Genomic DNA, 18,060 nt, shown 5'->3' with positions numbered 1-18,060 from the left:
TACAGTGTTCAGTATTGTTCATCCGCTTTAAAATTTCAAACCAAATAAATAGGAGTCGTTCGCGCGACGATATAACAAGCTAGTCCTATCAGCTCACAGAATTTAAGCCGATATACTTAAATTCCACCCACCATAGGCGATAGATACATCCTGTTTAAGGGCTAACACTGAACATGTGACACTGCTGTAATCAAATACTTATAAAATTGTTTACCAGTCTGGTGCACCAGACTGGCCTAGTATACGTTCAGTAGCGATTCCACTTTAGAAATCGTATTTTTCTTTTATACAGGGTGTTCCTTAATGACATGCTAATATTTAAGGGGGCCATTCTTGAACCTATTTTAAGAAAAAAACTTCATATGTGAATGGCGATTTTGAAAGTAATTTTTATTTTAAGAGAAGTCAGTGGTATACAACTTTTTTCTCCAAAAATATTCATTGTAAAACCGATATGGATGGCACTGGCTGAAATAAATAAAATTATTTGTACACCAAAAAAGGTATTTTAATGCATGGAAGACGTGTATCAAGTTTTATAAAGATATCTGTGATAAAATCAGAGATAAAAAATTCACAGATTTTGCAAACATGCGCAACCATCATAGGCGTATTGAAAATACCAAACACAAAAGTCGGCGGTGGTCGGCAATCACCTGTTTTTTACATTTTATATTAACTTGTGACGTCATTTGGAAGAGCTCAACAGCAATATAAAAGAACTAAACCTTGTTTGGAAAGCAATTTGACATTCGTGACGTCAGCACTCCGGCAGTCTAACGTATCCTAATTGGCATTCGCAAATATATTCCATATACGTATAGTGAACAAGTGAACCGTTCGCAACGTTAAACGATTTTGATAGTTGATTTTTATCGTGATGACTTTTTATAAAAGTGAAGAATTTAGTAAGAAAAATATTAATGATGGAGATGGACGTGTGCGGATTCATGAATGGTCACGATCACGGTCACGCCACTATAGAAATGGAAAAGGAATTAATGGCATTAATTTGCAATATCACCTCGAACCCACAGTTTCATTATGGAGCCAGATTAAACCAATCAGAATGAGTATTATGTTACCGTAAAAGCCCGAATATTGGTTAAACGTAGGGTTACCCACGTAGGAACCCGAAATATGCAAAAAGATCAGTTTAGGTTAAGTTTAGATTAAGCCTATATTTTTATTAATGCAAAACCAACTAAAACCTAATTCTAATCTAACCTAAACTCACTCCCTCTTTTGCATATTTCGGGCTATTACCTGGGTATTTCTAGGTTTAACCAATATTCGAACTTACGGTGTAAATTTCTGGATGGCCCATAAACTTAAATTCGCCGTACAAAAATAAGTAATAGTTACCGTAGATAAAAATATATTAAAATATAGTTCCACGATAATTTAGTTTGCAACTTCATTTCATCATATCTAATAAAAAACCGTCACAACCACTACTCATAGTATGTACCTATGTATTTTTAAACATCATTATGAGATTTAAGAATACATAGGTGCCGATAATATGAGTAGCGGTATTGACGTTTTTTTTATGATGAAAATGTTGTATGATATGAAAAAGCAACAAAATATATTATCGATTGCAGCAACTATAGGTACCTAGTTTACATTCAGTATGTCCAATTAATATAGAACATTATACCTATGCATGATTTTAAAAATTTGCTACCATTATATTTTGATAGTTGAGTTTTTGAAATTATTTGTTAGCTTCTTTAACAAAACAGACCCATAATAATTCAAATCTTTATCATCCAAGACTTCCAAGAATTATAAAGTAATCTCACGTCAAAATTATTTAAAATTATTCCATGCCTTAAATGTTCGCAAAGTTAACAAAAATATTTCTTTGAATACCTTGCAATTAATATATTTGGTCCAATTTATCAGTTCTGCATCATATGCGAAATTCAGATTGTGTGTGACACAATGAAGAGTCAAAGTGCAACGCGAACGACAAGAAAAATGGCAAGTAAAAAAATTGTAAAGTCTTAATTACTAATTACACATTCCTTACCTTGAGTTCTCCTGCCTAAAATCTATATTGCCTTCCGTAAGATTTTTAATATAAATGATTGAAACTCATACAAGTTTACCACAATTTAAACTTAAGATAATTATTAATAATTGGTTAAGATATTCTCCATCTATTTCTAATCCTTTGTTGGCCTAATCCAGTTGACGACAGATTTCTTTTAATGTTGCTGTAAACAGCTTTGGGGATGTAGAATGTAGAATGTTTAGGAGAGGAGTTAATCATCGACCTTAATCTATTGTGTATTCCCTTTTCTTGAGTTATAACGAGTCATAACTCATGATACAGTCCCAGGGCTTTACCAAAAGTCATTATCTGAGACGGCTCCACAGAGGCCAGCTCTCTATCTTCGACATCAGCCGTACCAAAGTTCATGGCACGAACAGTCGTCGGTCGTCGTCTCGGCGCACTCAGTGATAAGGTGTTCTGGTGTTTCCCCATTTTCCCGACAGAATCTGCATTCGCCGTTGTTTCTCAGCTTCAGCCTACTGAGGTGTTCGTTCAGGAGACAGTGTCCTGTTAGAAACCCCGAGACAATCCGAAGATTGTTTTTACTTAAATCAAGGAAAACCTTTGATTTTTTCCCGGTCGTAAGTTCTAAGGAACTTTTTCGAATGCCTTAGACCGTTGGAGGACACCCATTCCAAGTTACGGATGGAGTCCAAATTCCAAATTGGACTCCATAATTCCAGATTGGATTTCCAAATTCTTTAGTTCCGCTTTCAGTTGGTTTCCGTTTGGAAAACAGAACGGTTCTGGTCAAGTTAGTGGAGTGTTCGCAAGTTAGTGGAGTGTTCTAGCTAGATCATTTGATTTTTCATTGCCTTCTATCCCTTGGTGAGCAGGCACCCAAAGTAGGAGGACTCTATTTTCTTTGCCTAATTTGTTCAGCTTCTCTAGGCATTCTTTGACCAACTTCGAATTGATAGTCACTGAGTTGATCGCGTTTAATGCTGCTTGACTATTGGATAGAATGGCAATTTCCTCTTTTGGGGATATCGCGTACTCCTTTGTCAGTTAAAAAATATCCGAAGTAAATTCAAAATTTATTTTGAATAAAAAGAAACAAAGTAAACAGTATTTTTTTTATTCCGAGGATTTTGTCGTAACCCTGTATAAAACGTACTAATAATGTAGATTCTTTAATGATATCTTGTACCATTTAAACAGATTAGGCACAATGTATATGAGTGGGCCCTATTTTACTAAATATTATTCCTAGTTTAATAGTGCTGTATAGCATAGTTTCCAATCAAATTACTGTTACATAGGTCGAACAAGTAACTCGATTTTGTAAACTTTAGAGGATCTACAAATACTAGTTTGACTTCACGCTTTTTAAACAACATTATAATAAAAGTTACAGTTGTTATTTCGTTCCACAAACTTCCAAATTCAATTCCATATCAATTAGAATCCGGATTTTTATTATCCCTTAAATATTTGGTTTAAAAATAATTAATTTTAAACCCCTAAAATATTTGAAGTATAAAAATGAAAACAACAACATCCATAAAAACATTCCATAATCGTAATACATTGTAAATTGTATTGCACCCATTAAACATAATTTAAAAACTATCAATCCAATATCGATTCTTATGATTGTCGTGCTTATATACAGGATGGGTCATAAAACTCATTGCGTTTGATGTCGTATTATATTGGGTTTCGTGATGAACTAAGCAATAAAATATAAATGGACAATTATGTACTGCGGGATATTTCAGAATGTTTAAAGGCATAAAAATAATATTCTTTCAAATATAAAAAGAATTAATATAATTTTTAATACCTAATAAAATCTTTTAGTAATAAATTTAATTAATTAAAAAACGAACGTACACCTTTTTTCATTAATAAAATGCATATATTAATAAAAATTTATTACTCTATCCTAAACTTAATTTTTCTCTTCCATTGGTACAAATTCATTAAATTCATATTTATATATTCTATTGTTGACTGAAGAAATAAGAAGATGCGCAACCTTATGGGCGATTTAGTGACACAAAACCCGTTCGAGATGTAGCTAGCGATACAGTCGCCGCTAGTTAACCTGTCCGAGATTTAGTTTAGCTCTGCACCGCTGCGCGCTGATAGTCGTTTACAGCGCAGCGGAGAAAGAATAATGTGCCGTAGTACTGCTTTCAGTCGACAGAGTATTGCCAGAACTACGAATAATCCGTAGATTTATATATTTTGATTTTTAATATTTGTTCTATGTTTATGTTGTTATTTTCGCCAAACGTATTACACATATTACACGTTTTAATATGGCAACACTGTCGCTGTCATTACCACACCGTCTTCGATATGCCTTCGTTAGCCCAATTAGAGAAAATGAGTGTTTCATGCGTTGGCCGCAGAACGACTAGAGGCGCCACCGTACAGCACTTGAGACGTAAGGGGAAATCAAGTCAGTCTTGTCAAGAATTTGTCCATTATTTTGCGTATCTTCCCAATTCTTTCAATCAACGATTTCATATTAACGATACATTTACCTTTCTAATAATTTTTAATCGATAAAAATGTACGACGGTTATAACTAATAATATAACTTAGTATTAATTACTTAATATAACTTAATATTACTTAATAACTTAGTTATAACTAAGTTTAACCATAATTGAATTAAAAATGGTGAGAATCCAAATGAGAAACTAAACATCAAATTATCAACTTGAACAATGGACAAAAGAAACAATACAATTTAAAGAAAACGAATTATTTTTCGTTCTTGGCATCGCTTGTTTTAATCACTCTGTATAACTACGAAGCCTAGAAAATCACATGCGACACATATTGGACAACTACATGGTTATTGCTCTAATTAAAGCCCATTTAACTAAATTGCATCATATGTCAGCGGTATTTAAAAGCCTCATACACATACATATATCTTAAATTAGATACTGAATGAAAAACTTAAAACACTGGCTTAAGATCTTGCAACATAACAAACATGCTTTGACAATAAAACACTAGGCACTATAAATTTTAATATTTTATATGGTATTACTTGAAAACATTAAGTTAGTTAAAATTTGGAAAACTAAAACCGCCTGTCTAATTTTAGTTATTTAGTACCTACCTATTGCATAAAGTATTTCGATATCATTTATTTAGTAGTATATCACAAGAGTTAGATTAAATATTCTTGCCCAATTCTTCTACATCACTCAATCGATTGTCCAATATATAATATGTAACATACCGAACGATATTGGAGATGTTTTCATCTAATTTAAATATATTTTTGGTTAACGTCTTGCAATCACCCGTTGTCCCCCATATATTTACCCCTCTGTTCGAAACATTTTCTACATTTCCTGGAAATACTAATATGGTTTCTGTTTGGTTTTAGCTCTGGATGGAAAAAAATTCCAGGCTCACTTTTTTTCTTAGAAGAATTTCTATTTAATACTACTAAAAACAATATTGAGATATGACGAAATGAACCAAATTTCAACACATAATACTTTGATAAGTTTCTTCCATTAAATATAGTTTTTTTTTCAACAATGGTATCCGCTATATGAAACAAAAGTTAAGTATTCTATTAAGTGAATTGTACAGTGCCATTTTAGGCTAATGACAGATATAACTTGGTTTTAATACGAATATAAAAAATCTGTGAAGTGAAGTTGATTTTGTGATTCTTATAACTCACAAACTCTTAAACCTATAGCATACAGAATATGTTTAGGTTTAACAGTTTAAGAATCACAAAATAAACTTCACTTCTCAGATGGTTTATAATCGTATTTAAAACCAAGTTACATCTGTCATCAGTCTAAATAATGGCACTGTGTACGATTGAAATTGATAATATTACAGGGTCCGTTTTATCTTCTAGATTTCATACTTTCAGTTTCGACCTTTCACTGTAGTGCTATTATATTGCACACGCCTTTAGAGAAACTTTATGTTGCCAATTCTTATATGCTTTAGGATATACACATTTTCCATACAATTGTGCAGCTGTAAAAACGTAACCTAAAATTCTCAAAAGTTTGAACATTCCATCCAATTTTATGGTGGATATTACGAAGCCCAAGTAGCATTGTTTGCCCAAGTCAGTTTATTCCAATTTTTCTGTTTCAATCCATTTCGCTAATACAGAATCGCCTCCGCAGACTTGTTTTGATTGATGTTTATTATAAACAACCAATCCCATGACTGTCTTGAGAGAGACAATCGTAGAAACTGACTATATAGTCTGCAGAAGAGCATGAGATTATTTCTGCTGCTCATGGGAATAAAAATGAAGATTATTTATGTGGATTTATATATAAATTTCGTGAAGGAGGGGATTGCATAAAATGTATTAATGTGGACGTATGTATCGGTTTAGTTTGTTCGGTACAAGTGTTTATTAGTGAGGACGCGACTTATATCAGTGAATATTATAATAATAATAATACAATCCTATTTGCTATAACTCATAATTATAAGACTAGAGATTACAGGACGGCTACGAGGAGGATTCACTACTGGGCTTTGTATTTGGCCACATGTTGTATTTGGTTCCACGTCATACCGATTCTTTATGTTTCATCTAAAACAGGCTTTCTCCAAGTTACTGAAGAACGGTCTGCACGTCTACAGCCTTGTGGAATAGTAATAACTTACTTCTTCTGTGGCATTGCTATATACCTACAACGCTTTTTTTCCTTTACGGAAGAATTTTGTTATTTTTAATTAATTTTCCATGAAAATGAGATATAAATATAAAAAGTGAAAAGAAATGCAACACCGCAAGAATGGTCTGGTCTAGAGTAAGTTTTGCACTGATATGTCTTAGTCTTGGTCTTGCAAGTTTCACGCTAGTCTTGGTCTTGGTCTCGGTCTTGCATTTTTGCCAGCCTTTCCTATTTTCCCAATCCCCTGGCTGACGATTCCTTTCAGACATAGCTTTATGTACTTCTCCAATCCATGTTGCCTTTGGCCTTCGTTTTTTCCCCTTTCCGATGGTATCCATTTCAGAACTTTCTTAGGTATTCAGTCCACACTCATTCTTTCTATATGCCCATACCATACTAGCAGCTGTCTTCTCTGTATTTCATCTGTTATCGTTTGCTGGACATGCATACTTTCATTTATCTTTTTGTTCGGTACTCTTTCCAATCTTGATTTCCCCGCAGATCTTCGACAGAAATCTATCTAGAGCGGTAATGGTCGTTGTTCCATTCTATTAGTAAGCTGTCATTTTGTTGTTTCACATCCATATGAAACTATACATTTAATGATAGAATTATAAATAGTATGTTTTTTTCTCATATGAGATGTGTTTGGACCATAATACTGAGTTTAGACACTGACGACTTTTTTACCTTTCAATATTTTTTCCTCGTTCTCGCTTTCTGTTCGCCCAGTATAATCTATCTGAGTTCCAAGGTAGGTGTATTTACTGCATATTTTTATATTTCCATCCAGATAGAGTTTCTGCTACTATTAATTCTTTTAACGTTAGATATGTTGTAAATCTTCTTACTGAAGTTTGTTTTGTTTCCCTTCATCCAGTAGAAATGCAATGCAACATGTTTTTTAAGAGAAAAATAGCAGAACATGACTACATTGAGGGAAACTGAAACGCTTCGTTTACGAATAAGAAAATTTACAGTGTTCGATGATATGTGCACCGACCGTTAAGAGTCCATTTCACAAGTCCGACAAAGTAGCAAAATAAGCGTTCGATATTTAACGCTTTATGTAAAACTGGCTAGGTAGTTTTACACAAATGAAGAAGGAAATTAAAGATAAAGGATTATACTATATTCGTATTGTAGCACATTTTTAGACAACTTTTTTATTTTTAAGATTTTGATGGTCAAACATCAACAAAATATTCCTTATGTTTGTACTAAATTTTCTCGAAAATTAAGACATAATTTAAAATTCCGTTACAAAACGGAAATAGATTGAAGTTTTGCCATTACAGTGATACATAATGTATATGGTTTTGTAACAAATTGCTCGCTATTTTATGGCAAATGATGAAGCTCTGCAAACCTTAATCAAAGAACGTGTGTTTGGAATTTTGGGTGTGGCTTAACACGACAGGATTGGGCTAAGCCTTAGGCAGATTTCTGAAATGTGATATATATTCCTTTCGACCCGAACACTACAGCGTGACTCTTAAGCAGGAAATATTTATAAAAAAAGTTGATATTTGGAAGAAGTCTCTTTCTGGAACAGCATTCTTCTTGTGTCCGTCTGTTTTCTTGACTCGGAAAACAAAATGCCAGAAAGCCGATAGGTACCGCCACCACTATCCACCCCCAAAGGTCGTCACGTCACACGACGTCCTCTCTGGAAAAAGGGGGTGGATACGGATCGGCGCTCGGCGCGCGTTCGTCCCCGTCCCGCCGCGCGACGGAGCTTATAAAAGCGCGGACCGGACGTCCGCGTCCTGCCTTTGGAATGCGACTTCTGCCAGCGGTAGAGCGCTCCTCCGTCGACGGGACAGTATCAAATTGTTGTAGAGTTGAGTCGCACGCGATATATACACGGCCTAAATTTTATTTTTTTCGGTAAAGTTCTTCGACGGGTGCGTTTGCTTCGGCGTGGAGTATGGTAACCGTAAGTTTTTGAATAGAGTAAATTTTATATTTAGTTGAAAATTGAGTTTCAGTTGTGTTTCCAGAGTATCATTATAACAATACTCTGGAAAATTGATACAATTAATCATTTTATTAAAATAAATCCATATGGATTTACTAGATATTTTATAAATACTTATTTGCTCTTAATTATATTACTCGTGTAAATTATATTTGTTTTAAAGAAAGAATAACAATTAAAAATACATATAGAGTCAATGTTAGTAGCGAGCCAATTTTATGCCTTAAGATTTAAATTTTACAAAAAATATTAATTTTCTTCCATTTCTCACTCAATTTTTTTTATTTTTATAATTTTGGTTTTTGTTTTGTTTAGTTAAATGTTTATTTTTTTAGCTGTGTTATTTAACTTTTACTAGTATTTATTTTAGGCATAAACGAAGATATTTTAATCCATTTTTGTATAGAATGCACTAAACCTAAGCCAAATATGTTATGCCTTTTTTCTACATAGTAAAATATCATAATTTCGTTGATATAATTACTACTATATACTATGAATGATTTAATTAGTTTTCTATATTAGCATTATTTTGCTGTTTATAATAAAAAAAGTGTTTCTAATGTTTGTGATAGGAAAAAAGTTCACACAAGTTGAGGTTCTTTTTCCTTTATTTATTTAGAAATGGTAATTCATTTGACGTTGCTTCAAGAATGAAAAGCTTTAAGCGCTTTAAGTTTGTGGTTAGTTAACTTTCTTGTTCGACCATTTTATTTTTTTTCTTTTTCCAATTTAATATTAGTGTCTAATTAACATAGTAAAATTATTCTGAAATTTTAGAAATCTTTACAAATTTTTTTTTAATGAAAAAAACTAATCTTTGTTATTTAATAATAATTTTGAATTAATTGAATATAGAGAGATATTTTTCTAAGATTTTTACGATATTCTTCAATTTTTTTTTTTATTTATGATGATGAAATTAGCAGTACAAATACTACATAACATTATGCCAGAAATATTTGTTTAAAAAATTATCTAAATCCATATATTTAACCAAAACATATTAAAAATTTAAAGATACATTTTTAATATGTTTTGGTTAATCTTATTTAGTGTATTCAGCAAAATAAAAACACTAATTCACCACAATACACCAAACTAATTTACTTTTAAATCTGGACTCGTGGATTTCGCTAACCATGTTCGCATCATCAGCAGATGATTAATACTAGTCTAGAAGATGATTAAAACTAGCATTTTAGCATCATCTGCTGATGATGCTAACATGGATAGCGATACGCGCGTTCAGTGCTAAAAATAAAGTGTTTTGGTGTATTGCAGTGAATTACTGTTGTAACACCAAAAAAGGTTCCAACCCCCAACTGTAATAGTGTATTAAATTATTCTTCTTATTCTTATTTTCTTAACTATTCTAAATATATTTGTCTGAATTAATTGTTACAGTAGTACAGAAGTATTTATTGCGACTATGTATAAATTTTAACAGTATATTTACCGGATTTGCGGTTTATTTATCAAAGATCCATTTATTCCAATACATAAATAATTTTAACAGCTGCTGTATGACACATTAATATCATTAAACACACTATTTAATTGAATAAAAAGGCATTTATTTTTAAGACCAAAAATAATTATATCGTGCATTTTGCTGTGTAAGAAAAGTTTGAAAATTGTCTTTAATGCAGTTTTACTAACATTAATTACAGAATTCTTATTTTTACTGGTGTATCTTTTATGCAATATCTTCTTTTTTCTATTTTATACTTAAATAAAATAAATTAATATATTAACGTTGTTAATGTGGCTCGCTAGGCACAATTTACCTCTATGCAGGGGTGGCAGTAGTTTTTACTTTTTACCCTTTGCGTATTTTTTCTTGATTCCTGTGAAACTCAAATGTTAAAGCGCTTAGCAAAATATAAGGACCCCAAATCTCATTCAAATCGGAACAACGGCAACGGTTCTTAAAATATTTAAAAAATGTGTTTGTCTTTTTTAATATATATAATAATAGCTCCCGTATATAGCGTTTAACGCCTTCGGAGTAGCAAGGTACAGCTTGCCATACTAGAGCCGTTCGGTATGCAAGGAAGGTAATGTGGCTAGCGCTAGCACTACGGTTCAACCGCCTATTATTACCTCAGGATTGTGAATCCCAAGTACTCATTTAAAGGCTGAGTCGATCTAGGTACCCAAACTATTTTTATTTTGTTAAAAAATAGTCGGCTGTGGGATTCGAACCCACAACCCCTGAATTGGTAGACGAGAACTGTAAGTACTTCTACGCTACCGGGCACCTATAACCTGATAACACCACGCCCTTTTTTATATATAATTAATATAATATAACATATAAGCGATAATAATGCGATTTTTATCACCTTATACAGAGTCCGACAATAGTGCTTGGGGCATCTGTAGCTCCTAGAATAAAAAAAATAGGAAATTTATTTAAGTGCAAATCTAAATTCTAAAGTATATATTAGGATATATTTCAGGAAAATAATTTAACCTCTACAGGGTGGTCAAAAAGTCTGAATGGATCTCGTTATTTTTTTTAATGAAACACCCTGTATATTATTGCATTTTTAGCTTCCTTTCTGATTACTTTACATAATCCTAAGATATTTTAAAATATTTTTTGATAGTTTCAGAGATTACTAAAAAAATACTAAATGTAATACTCAGTATTACTAAAAAAATTAAAAGGGATATTTTTTTCAGCCTTTTTAAAAAAAAATATTAAAAATACAAGAACTGTCCCGAAATCAAAACTATATTAGGTTTTTATTTTCAATGGTCTGTACTTACTTTACTATAAATATCGTAATCTTAATTCATACAGGGTGTTCAAAATTCTACGTCAAACTTTCTAAAATAAAAAATAATTTTTCTTCGTTTTTTTTAATTGAATTAAAAATGAACATTTTTTGTATTTTGAGTATTTCAAAAATTTTAACGGCTCCTCAGATACTTGCGGTAATACTTCATATGGCTCTTTTAATGGTAAAATACATGTAAAATACGCGAGAAAATTCATTCATCATTCAGGTGGCTTTGAAAAATTTTGGGTGGCTTTAAAAAATGCGATAAGAAATATAAAACCGCGAATACTCGGTTAAAAATTTTGACATACTCTACTAAATACAAAAAAATTTCATTTTTTAATTCTCCATCTATTAAAAATAATATACAAGGTGTTTCGTTTAAAAAAACAAAGAAAATTTATTTTATATTTTAGAAAGTTTGGCGTAGAATTTTGAACACCCTGTACGATTTAAGATTACGATATTTATAGCAAAGTAAGTACAAACCATCTAAACTAAATGCCTAATTTAGTTTTTCTTTCAGGACAGTTCTTGTATTTTTAATATTTATTTTAAGAAAGGCTGAAAAATATATTTTTTATTTATTCATTAATATCTCTGAAACTCGAAATATATTCACTCGTATCTGCATTATGTAGAGTGATCTGAAAGGAAGCCAAAAATGCAACAATATACAGGGTGTTCCACTTAAAAAAAATATCTCTTTAGGTTTGCACTTAAACAAAATTCATAAGTTTATTATTTTAGGAGCTTATTGCCGACACACTATTGCCGGACCCTGTATAACCAAATGCATCTAAAAAATTATAATATTACGTTATACATTTAATTGAAGCTGTGGTGGAATATTAGGAAAATTCTTTCGTCGTTAATTTAGAGACTGCGAGCTATCCGACCGCCTAACCCTAGGCGACCTATCTGTCGCCTCTATGTCAGCAATGTGCCGCACAAAACATTTTGATCGGCAAATGACCCATATTTGACCACAAATTGAATAGACGGGTATTTTGGATATGTACCCATATGCATATGTGGCCCGTAGGTATGTCAGTTTATTACTCAATAGGAATTTATATGATTTTAGTGAGGGGAGGTCGTCGAACTCCCCCTTTATTTATGCGATTGTAGTTCACAGTGGCGTTTCCTTACGTCGTTATTCTTTCTGAGAGATTTTGTGTTATAAACCAAAACCAGTATCGTAACTAAGTTTTTTAAACGTTTTTTTTATATAAAAAAATTAATCGTTGCTTTAGATGTTTTCATTTTAATTTATTATTGGTCGTATGGTAAAATAGCTGTTTACAGCAACACTAGAAGAAATCTTCCGTCAACTGAGAATATCTTAACCATCTAAAATTCACGGATGACATAATCCTAATTACCAATAGTCTTGAAGAACAACAAACACAAATTACGAACGAACTAAATACAGCTAGCAATAGAGTAGGTCTCAAAATTAATTTAGCAAAAACTAAAGAAATGTACAACGAACTAGTAGACAGAAAAGACATTGTAATAAATAACACACAACTATAAATAGTAGAAGAATAAATATGTTTGGGACAACTACTACACAACTCGGGATCTTTACTACCAGTAATCAACAGAAGTTACCATGGAGTACTTATGGAAGAAATTCATTATATTCAAATCTAGAATGCCACTTTATCTAAAAAAGAAAACATTCGACCAATGTGTACTACCAGTCATGACCTATGCCTGCGAAACCTGGATACTTAAGACGGACATTATAAGGAAATTGCAGGTCGCATAACGCTCAGTGGAACGAAATACGACAAAAAACCCAGGTAGTAGATGTCGTCCACAAAATCAAATCCCTCAAATGGCACTGGGCAGGACACCTGGCAAGAAGAACGGACATCAGATGGACCACAAAATTACCCACGAGCAATTAAAAGACCTAGAAGAAGACCGAACCGGAGATGGGACCATAATATTAGGAAATTAGCAGGGATAACTTCGGCCCGCATAGCTAATAATAGAAAACAATGGGCCCAACTACAAAGAGAGTATCTAAATACGTGAGGGAGGCTACACCATAATTGGAAATGTTTGTTATAAGCTGAAAATGATGATGATATCTCCAGCGGCTTCAGGCGAAGGGAAAGTACAAGAATTTTTTTTTTCATATTTTTACTATGAAACTTAAACAATTAAACAAAAACAATGAATTAAACAATTAAATCATGATAATTTTTTCTCACTTTCATACAAAACCATTTATTTCTTTTGATTCCAAAATGACGAATCCAAAATCAACTCAAGCAACTATTTACAGAAGAAATATATGATTCATACAATTTGAAGTAGATGCTAAAGAAAATAAAGTCCTCCTACTCTGGGTGCCTGCTCACCAAGGGATAGAAGGCAATGAAAGAGCAAATGATCTAGCTAGAAAAGGAGCGAACACTCCACTAACTGGATCAGAACCGTTCAGTTTTCCAAGCGGAAACCAACTGAAAGCGGAACTGAAGAGCCTAGAAGACTCCATCCGTAACCTGGAATGGGTGCCTTCCAACGGTCTAAGACACTCAAAAAAATTCCTCAGAACTTACGACCGAGAAAAATCAAAGATGTTCCTTGATTTAAGTAAAAACAATCTTCAAATTGTCACGGGGTTTCTAACAGGATACTGTATCATCAACGAACACCTCAGTAGGCTGAAGCTGAGAAACAACGGCGAATGCAGATTCTGTCGGGAAAATGAGGAAACACCAGAACACCTTATAACTGAGTGCGCCGAGACGACGACCGTTCGAGCCATGAACTTTGGTACGGCTGATGTCGGGGATGGAGAGCTGGCCTCTGTAGAGTCGTCTCAGATACTGGCTTTTGTTAAAGCCCTGAGACTTTATGATAACTTATAACTCGTTATAACTCAAGAAAGGGGAACACACAATAGATCTGTAAGGCTAAAAACATAGTGGCGCGACGAGTAGAGCGGCGAGCAAGCAGCGCGATGTCGAGGTGCTAAAACATAGTAGAGCGGCGAGGAATAGCGAGGTACTTACAATTTTATTATTTTCATTTGCTTATTTATTCTTTAAAATGTTAACAGCAGCTAAAATTCTGGACAGTAGTGTCGCAAACATTTAGTTTATTCGAAACCAACAAACGAAAAGATGTAGTGTACATGAAATTTGTACACTACAACATGAAATTTTCAAAACCCGGAGAGATAACTTATCTAAAATATACCGGTTATGGTGATTACTATCTTTTTGTCCAATCAAAACTCTCTTACAAACACTAAATCTATTAATTTTTGGAAATCCATCGTTTTCTACAGCGCGACAAAGCGAAGAAACAAAATAATTTGAATCGATCTCGCCGCTCGATCTAACCGCTCGAGCAGATCGCTTTACTATGTTCACGCGTACTTGTCTTCACAGATTTGTTTTGGACGCGACGTCGCGCTGCTTGCTCGCCGCTCTCCTCGTCGCTCCACTATGTTCTCAGCCTAAGGTCGCGGTGATTAACTTCCCTCTTAAACATTCTACATTCTACCCTGTAGTATATGTAAACACGAAGACTAGACAGTGTGTAGAATATACTATGCGGCTGCCAGACATTCTCGTTAAACGTCCACCAAGAACTAAGCCATTCTAGATGAATTTTTGCCCTCTGTGGCCGATTTGCAAGAGACACCCTTTATCATAACCATCCCCCTTAATTAAATTGACTGACGGCTTAGACATTGTACGTTTTTTTAGAGAGGTGTACAAGTGGTAAAATGACGATAAAACGCTACAGTCCTTTAGGATCAACTTCCATTCACCGATTAGATAAGATCATATTAGTTCGATCTTTGAATTACCTTTCAATGTCATCAACATATACAACCTTACATACTGACAACCCCTTGTAATTAAAAACTACGCTTTCACACATGGTCAAAATCCGAAAAATATTCTACCCATTTAATAAATTCACATAAACATCGAATCAAGACAGCTGAAAGAATAACCGTCCTACGCCAGTTTGAGCTGTGGTCCTCCATTTAGTTGTATTTCTTCACGTTGTCATCCCACGTTAACTCTAACCTCTAAATTTCCACGGTGGTGGTCCAATAGGGTCCCGGCGCCATCCATCTCCGGCCCGAATTGACGTCATATTTACTTTGGATCGGCCGGATTTTCCAGCGGTTCGAAGTGTGTCCGAGTGCATTTTGCCAGACCTTTTTCCGCGTTCATCCCGATCGACGCCGACGGTTAAGACCGTAAAGAATTATAATTTGTACCGACATCGATTGGAAAAAGTTCAGTTCCCCGAAAAGAGTTGCCCGCAAATCAGTTAAAAATATAAATAAGGTATATTTTAAACACCTTTTCTGGAACATATAAACTCTATTACTATAGAAAGTAAGTTGGACAATCAAGTGAACACATCTATTTACAGAAAAGCAACATACATAGGACAGTGTTTAAATGACTTCTTGTAGCTAAGTTATTTGACTTTTCAATATCTCCTTCTAAATTAAGAATAAAAATGCCATCTGTCAAATATACGAGGGAAAACAAAATGTTGATATTTTGATGAAAGTTTGAAACATATGTTAACGAAGCAAGGAATTTAAACATTATTTTATCATCTAGGTGTATCTTTTTTCGATAGTTTGTTTTTTGGCTCAATAGCTTTTTTTGGGAGATATTCGCTTTTGAAGAAGACACTAAATTTTTTTCGTATTTTTTACATTAAAACCATACTGCTTTTTTGGTCCTAGTCAACAGACCTATAAAATGGTGTTTATGATTTATATGTCTGCCTTTGAAAAATCATAGTATTATTGCCTTTTGGCCAGTTACTCTAGCAGAGATGGTTTTAAACTTCAGAACTTGAAACCATCAGAGAGTAAACGTTATTAAACAATATGACTTTTCAATAACAGTGGCATTACAAAAACACTAAACACTATTTTATAAGCGTATTGATAAGGACCCAAAAGAAAAATCAATGCTAAAATTGCTGTAAATTGTTACTGTCTTATTCAAAAACGAATATCTCCAATAAAAATAGACCTATTGAGATGAACCAAAAAACAAACTATCGAGAAAAGATGTACCTAGATGATAAAAAAAATCAGTGATCGCCAACATAGCTTGGTATGATCAACACCACATTCAGTGGTTAGAAAGAAGCTAGTGCACAAGAAACTGTACCTATTGGAAGAAATACAAGTTTTGGCTGTTTTTGCTCAAAGCAATGAAAATATTTTCAGCCAACCAAGCATCGAAGTACCAACAGCTTAAAACAAAAAAAAACTCTCTCTCTCTCTCTCCATTGTTCCTCATAGCTGAGGGTCGCAACTGCTATGAGAATACTTTTTGTTTTATAAGATCTTTCCAGGTTAATTTGTCTTCAGCTCGATGGATAACTGAGTGTAGAGTCGATCTCTACATCTTTTTCCTTGGACATCACCAGTTATAATAATTTTCTCCATGTTGTCGGCAGGTCTTCGAGCAATGTGTCCAAAGTATTAGAGGAGACGTTTCAGACAGATAGCCGACAATCGCGTGCTTATGTTGAGCTGATTAATTATTGATAGATTAGTTCTTCTAGCTGTCAAAGGTTCAGCATAAGTCTGTAGCACCACATTTCAAAGCTGTCTATGATGCACCTTTCCGATGCTTTGATGGTCCAGGATTCCACTCCATAAAGAAATATTGAGAAGACAATTGTATGCAGCAAATTCTTTGTTGTGTGGGTTATCACTCTGCTCTGTCATATTCTGGTAAGACGCGTTGTGGCAGTTTTTGCTAACTGTATTCTGATTTCAGCACTTTTCTACTCGCAACAGCAGACTCGCCATATCTTCTTCAATTGTCGCAATTAATGTTGTGTCGCCTGCAAATCGTAAATTGTTGATTTTCGCTCCTCCTACACTGATACCTCCGTACCCAGTCTTCCAGGGCTCTCCGCATTATATATTCCCCATATATATTAAAGAGGATGGGTGGGTATAAAATACACCCCTGTCGGACGCCTTTATGTGTTTAAAAGTGTTCAGACATGTGTTCATCCACTTTTACCATTGCTGTGTTATTAGTATATAAGCTCTCGATCAATGCAGCAAGATGCTCCGGTACCCCCATTTCCCTCAAAATCCCCCAGAGCTTTATCCATTTGACGCAGTCAAATGCTTTGTTGTAGGCAAAATTTAGCTTATTATTATTATTTTGTAGACAAAGCAAATGACAGCTGGTACATTAAAAAATATACAAAAACATAAAAGATTCTTCTGGGAGTTTTTTTGAAATGAAACTTTTATCACAGATTAGGTATACTATATGTATACAGATAAAAATCTTGTCCCTAATTCGTGGTACGAAAATTGTTTTTTATGACGGTGGGTAAACAAATAAAATTTCCTGTGAGCAAAATTAAACTCGCGTTTAAACACCGTAATAACTGGGCCGGTCAGGCGCTGGGCACAATTTTAGAGGCCATAAGTGGACGTGCTATGTGCGCAAACTAGTAATTTAACTCATGCGCGACTCCAAAAATTGGAACCACGAAAAACAATGCTTTTGACGATAAGTTTATAATCTGTAAAATCTGTGC

The 18,060-nt window shown here is 33.7% G+C and overlaps 1 protein-coding gene across 2 annotated transcripts in view; it reads left to right on the top strand.

Moving 5' to 3' along the window:
• The window catches only part of LOC115879121 (matrix metalloproteinase-2-like), a 245,013-nt gene that overhangs the window by 179,629 nt on the left and 47,324 nt on the right, over nt 1-18,060 (top strand). The window contains exon 1 of one of the 2 annotated variants that reach the window (XM_030895779.1): nt 12,477-12,520. The exons of the other annotated variant lie outside the window; for it this stretch is intronic. Within the exon in view, the coding sequence (XP_030751639.1) occupies nt 12,492-12,520 (29 nt within the window). The 5' untranslated portion in view covers nt 12,477-12,491. Of the gene's footprint in view, nt 1-12,476; nt 12,521-18,060 lie in introns of those variants that run through there. 2 annotated transcript variants of the gene reach the window in all.

Source organism: Sitophilus oryzae, unplaced genomic scaffold (assembly GCF_002938485.1).
Source record: "Sitophilus oryzae breed Bouriz unplaced genomic scaffold, Soryzae_2.0 scaffold_1576_pilon_pilon, whole genome shotgun sequence".
Lineage (NCBI taxonomy): Eukaryota > Metazoa > Arthropoda > Insecta > Coleoptera > Curculionidae > Sitophilus > Sitophilus oryzae.
This window is presented reverse-complemented; position numbering and strand designations above follow the sequence as displayed.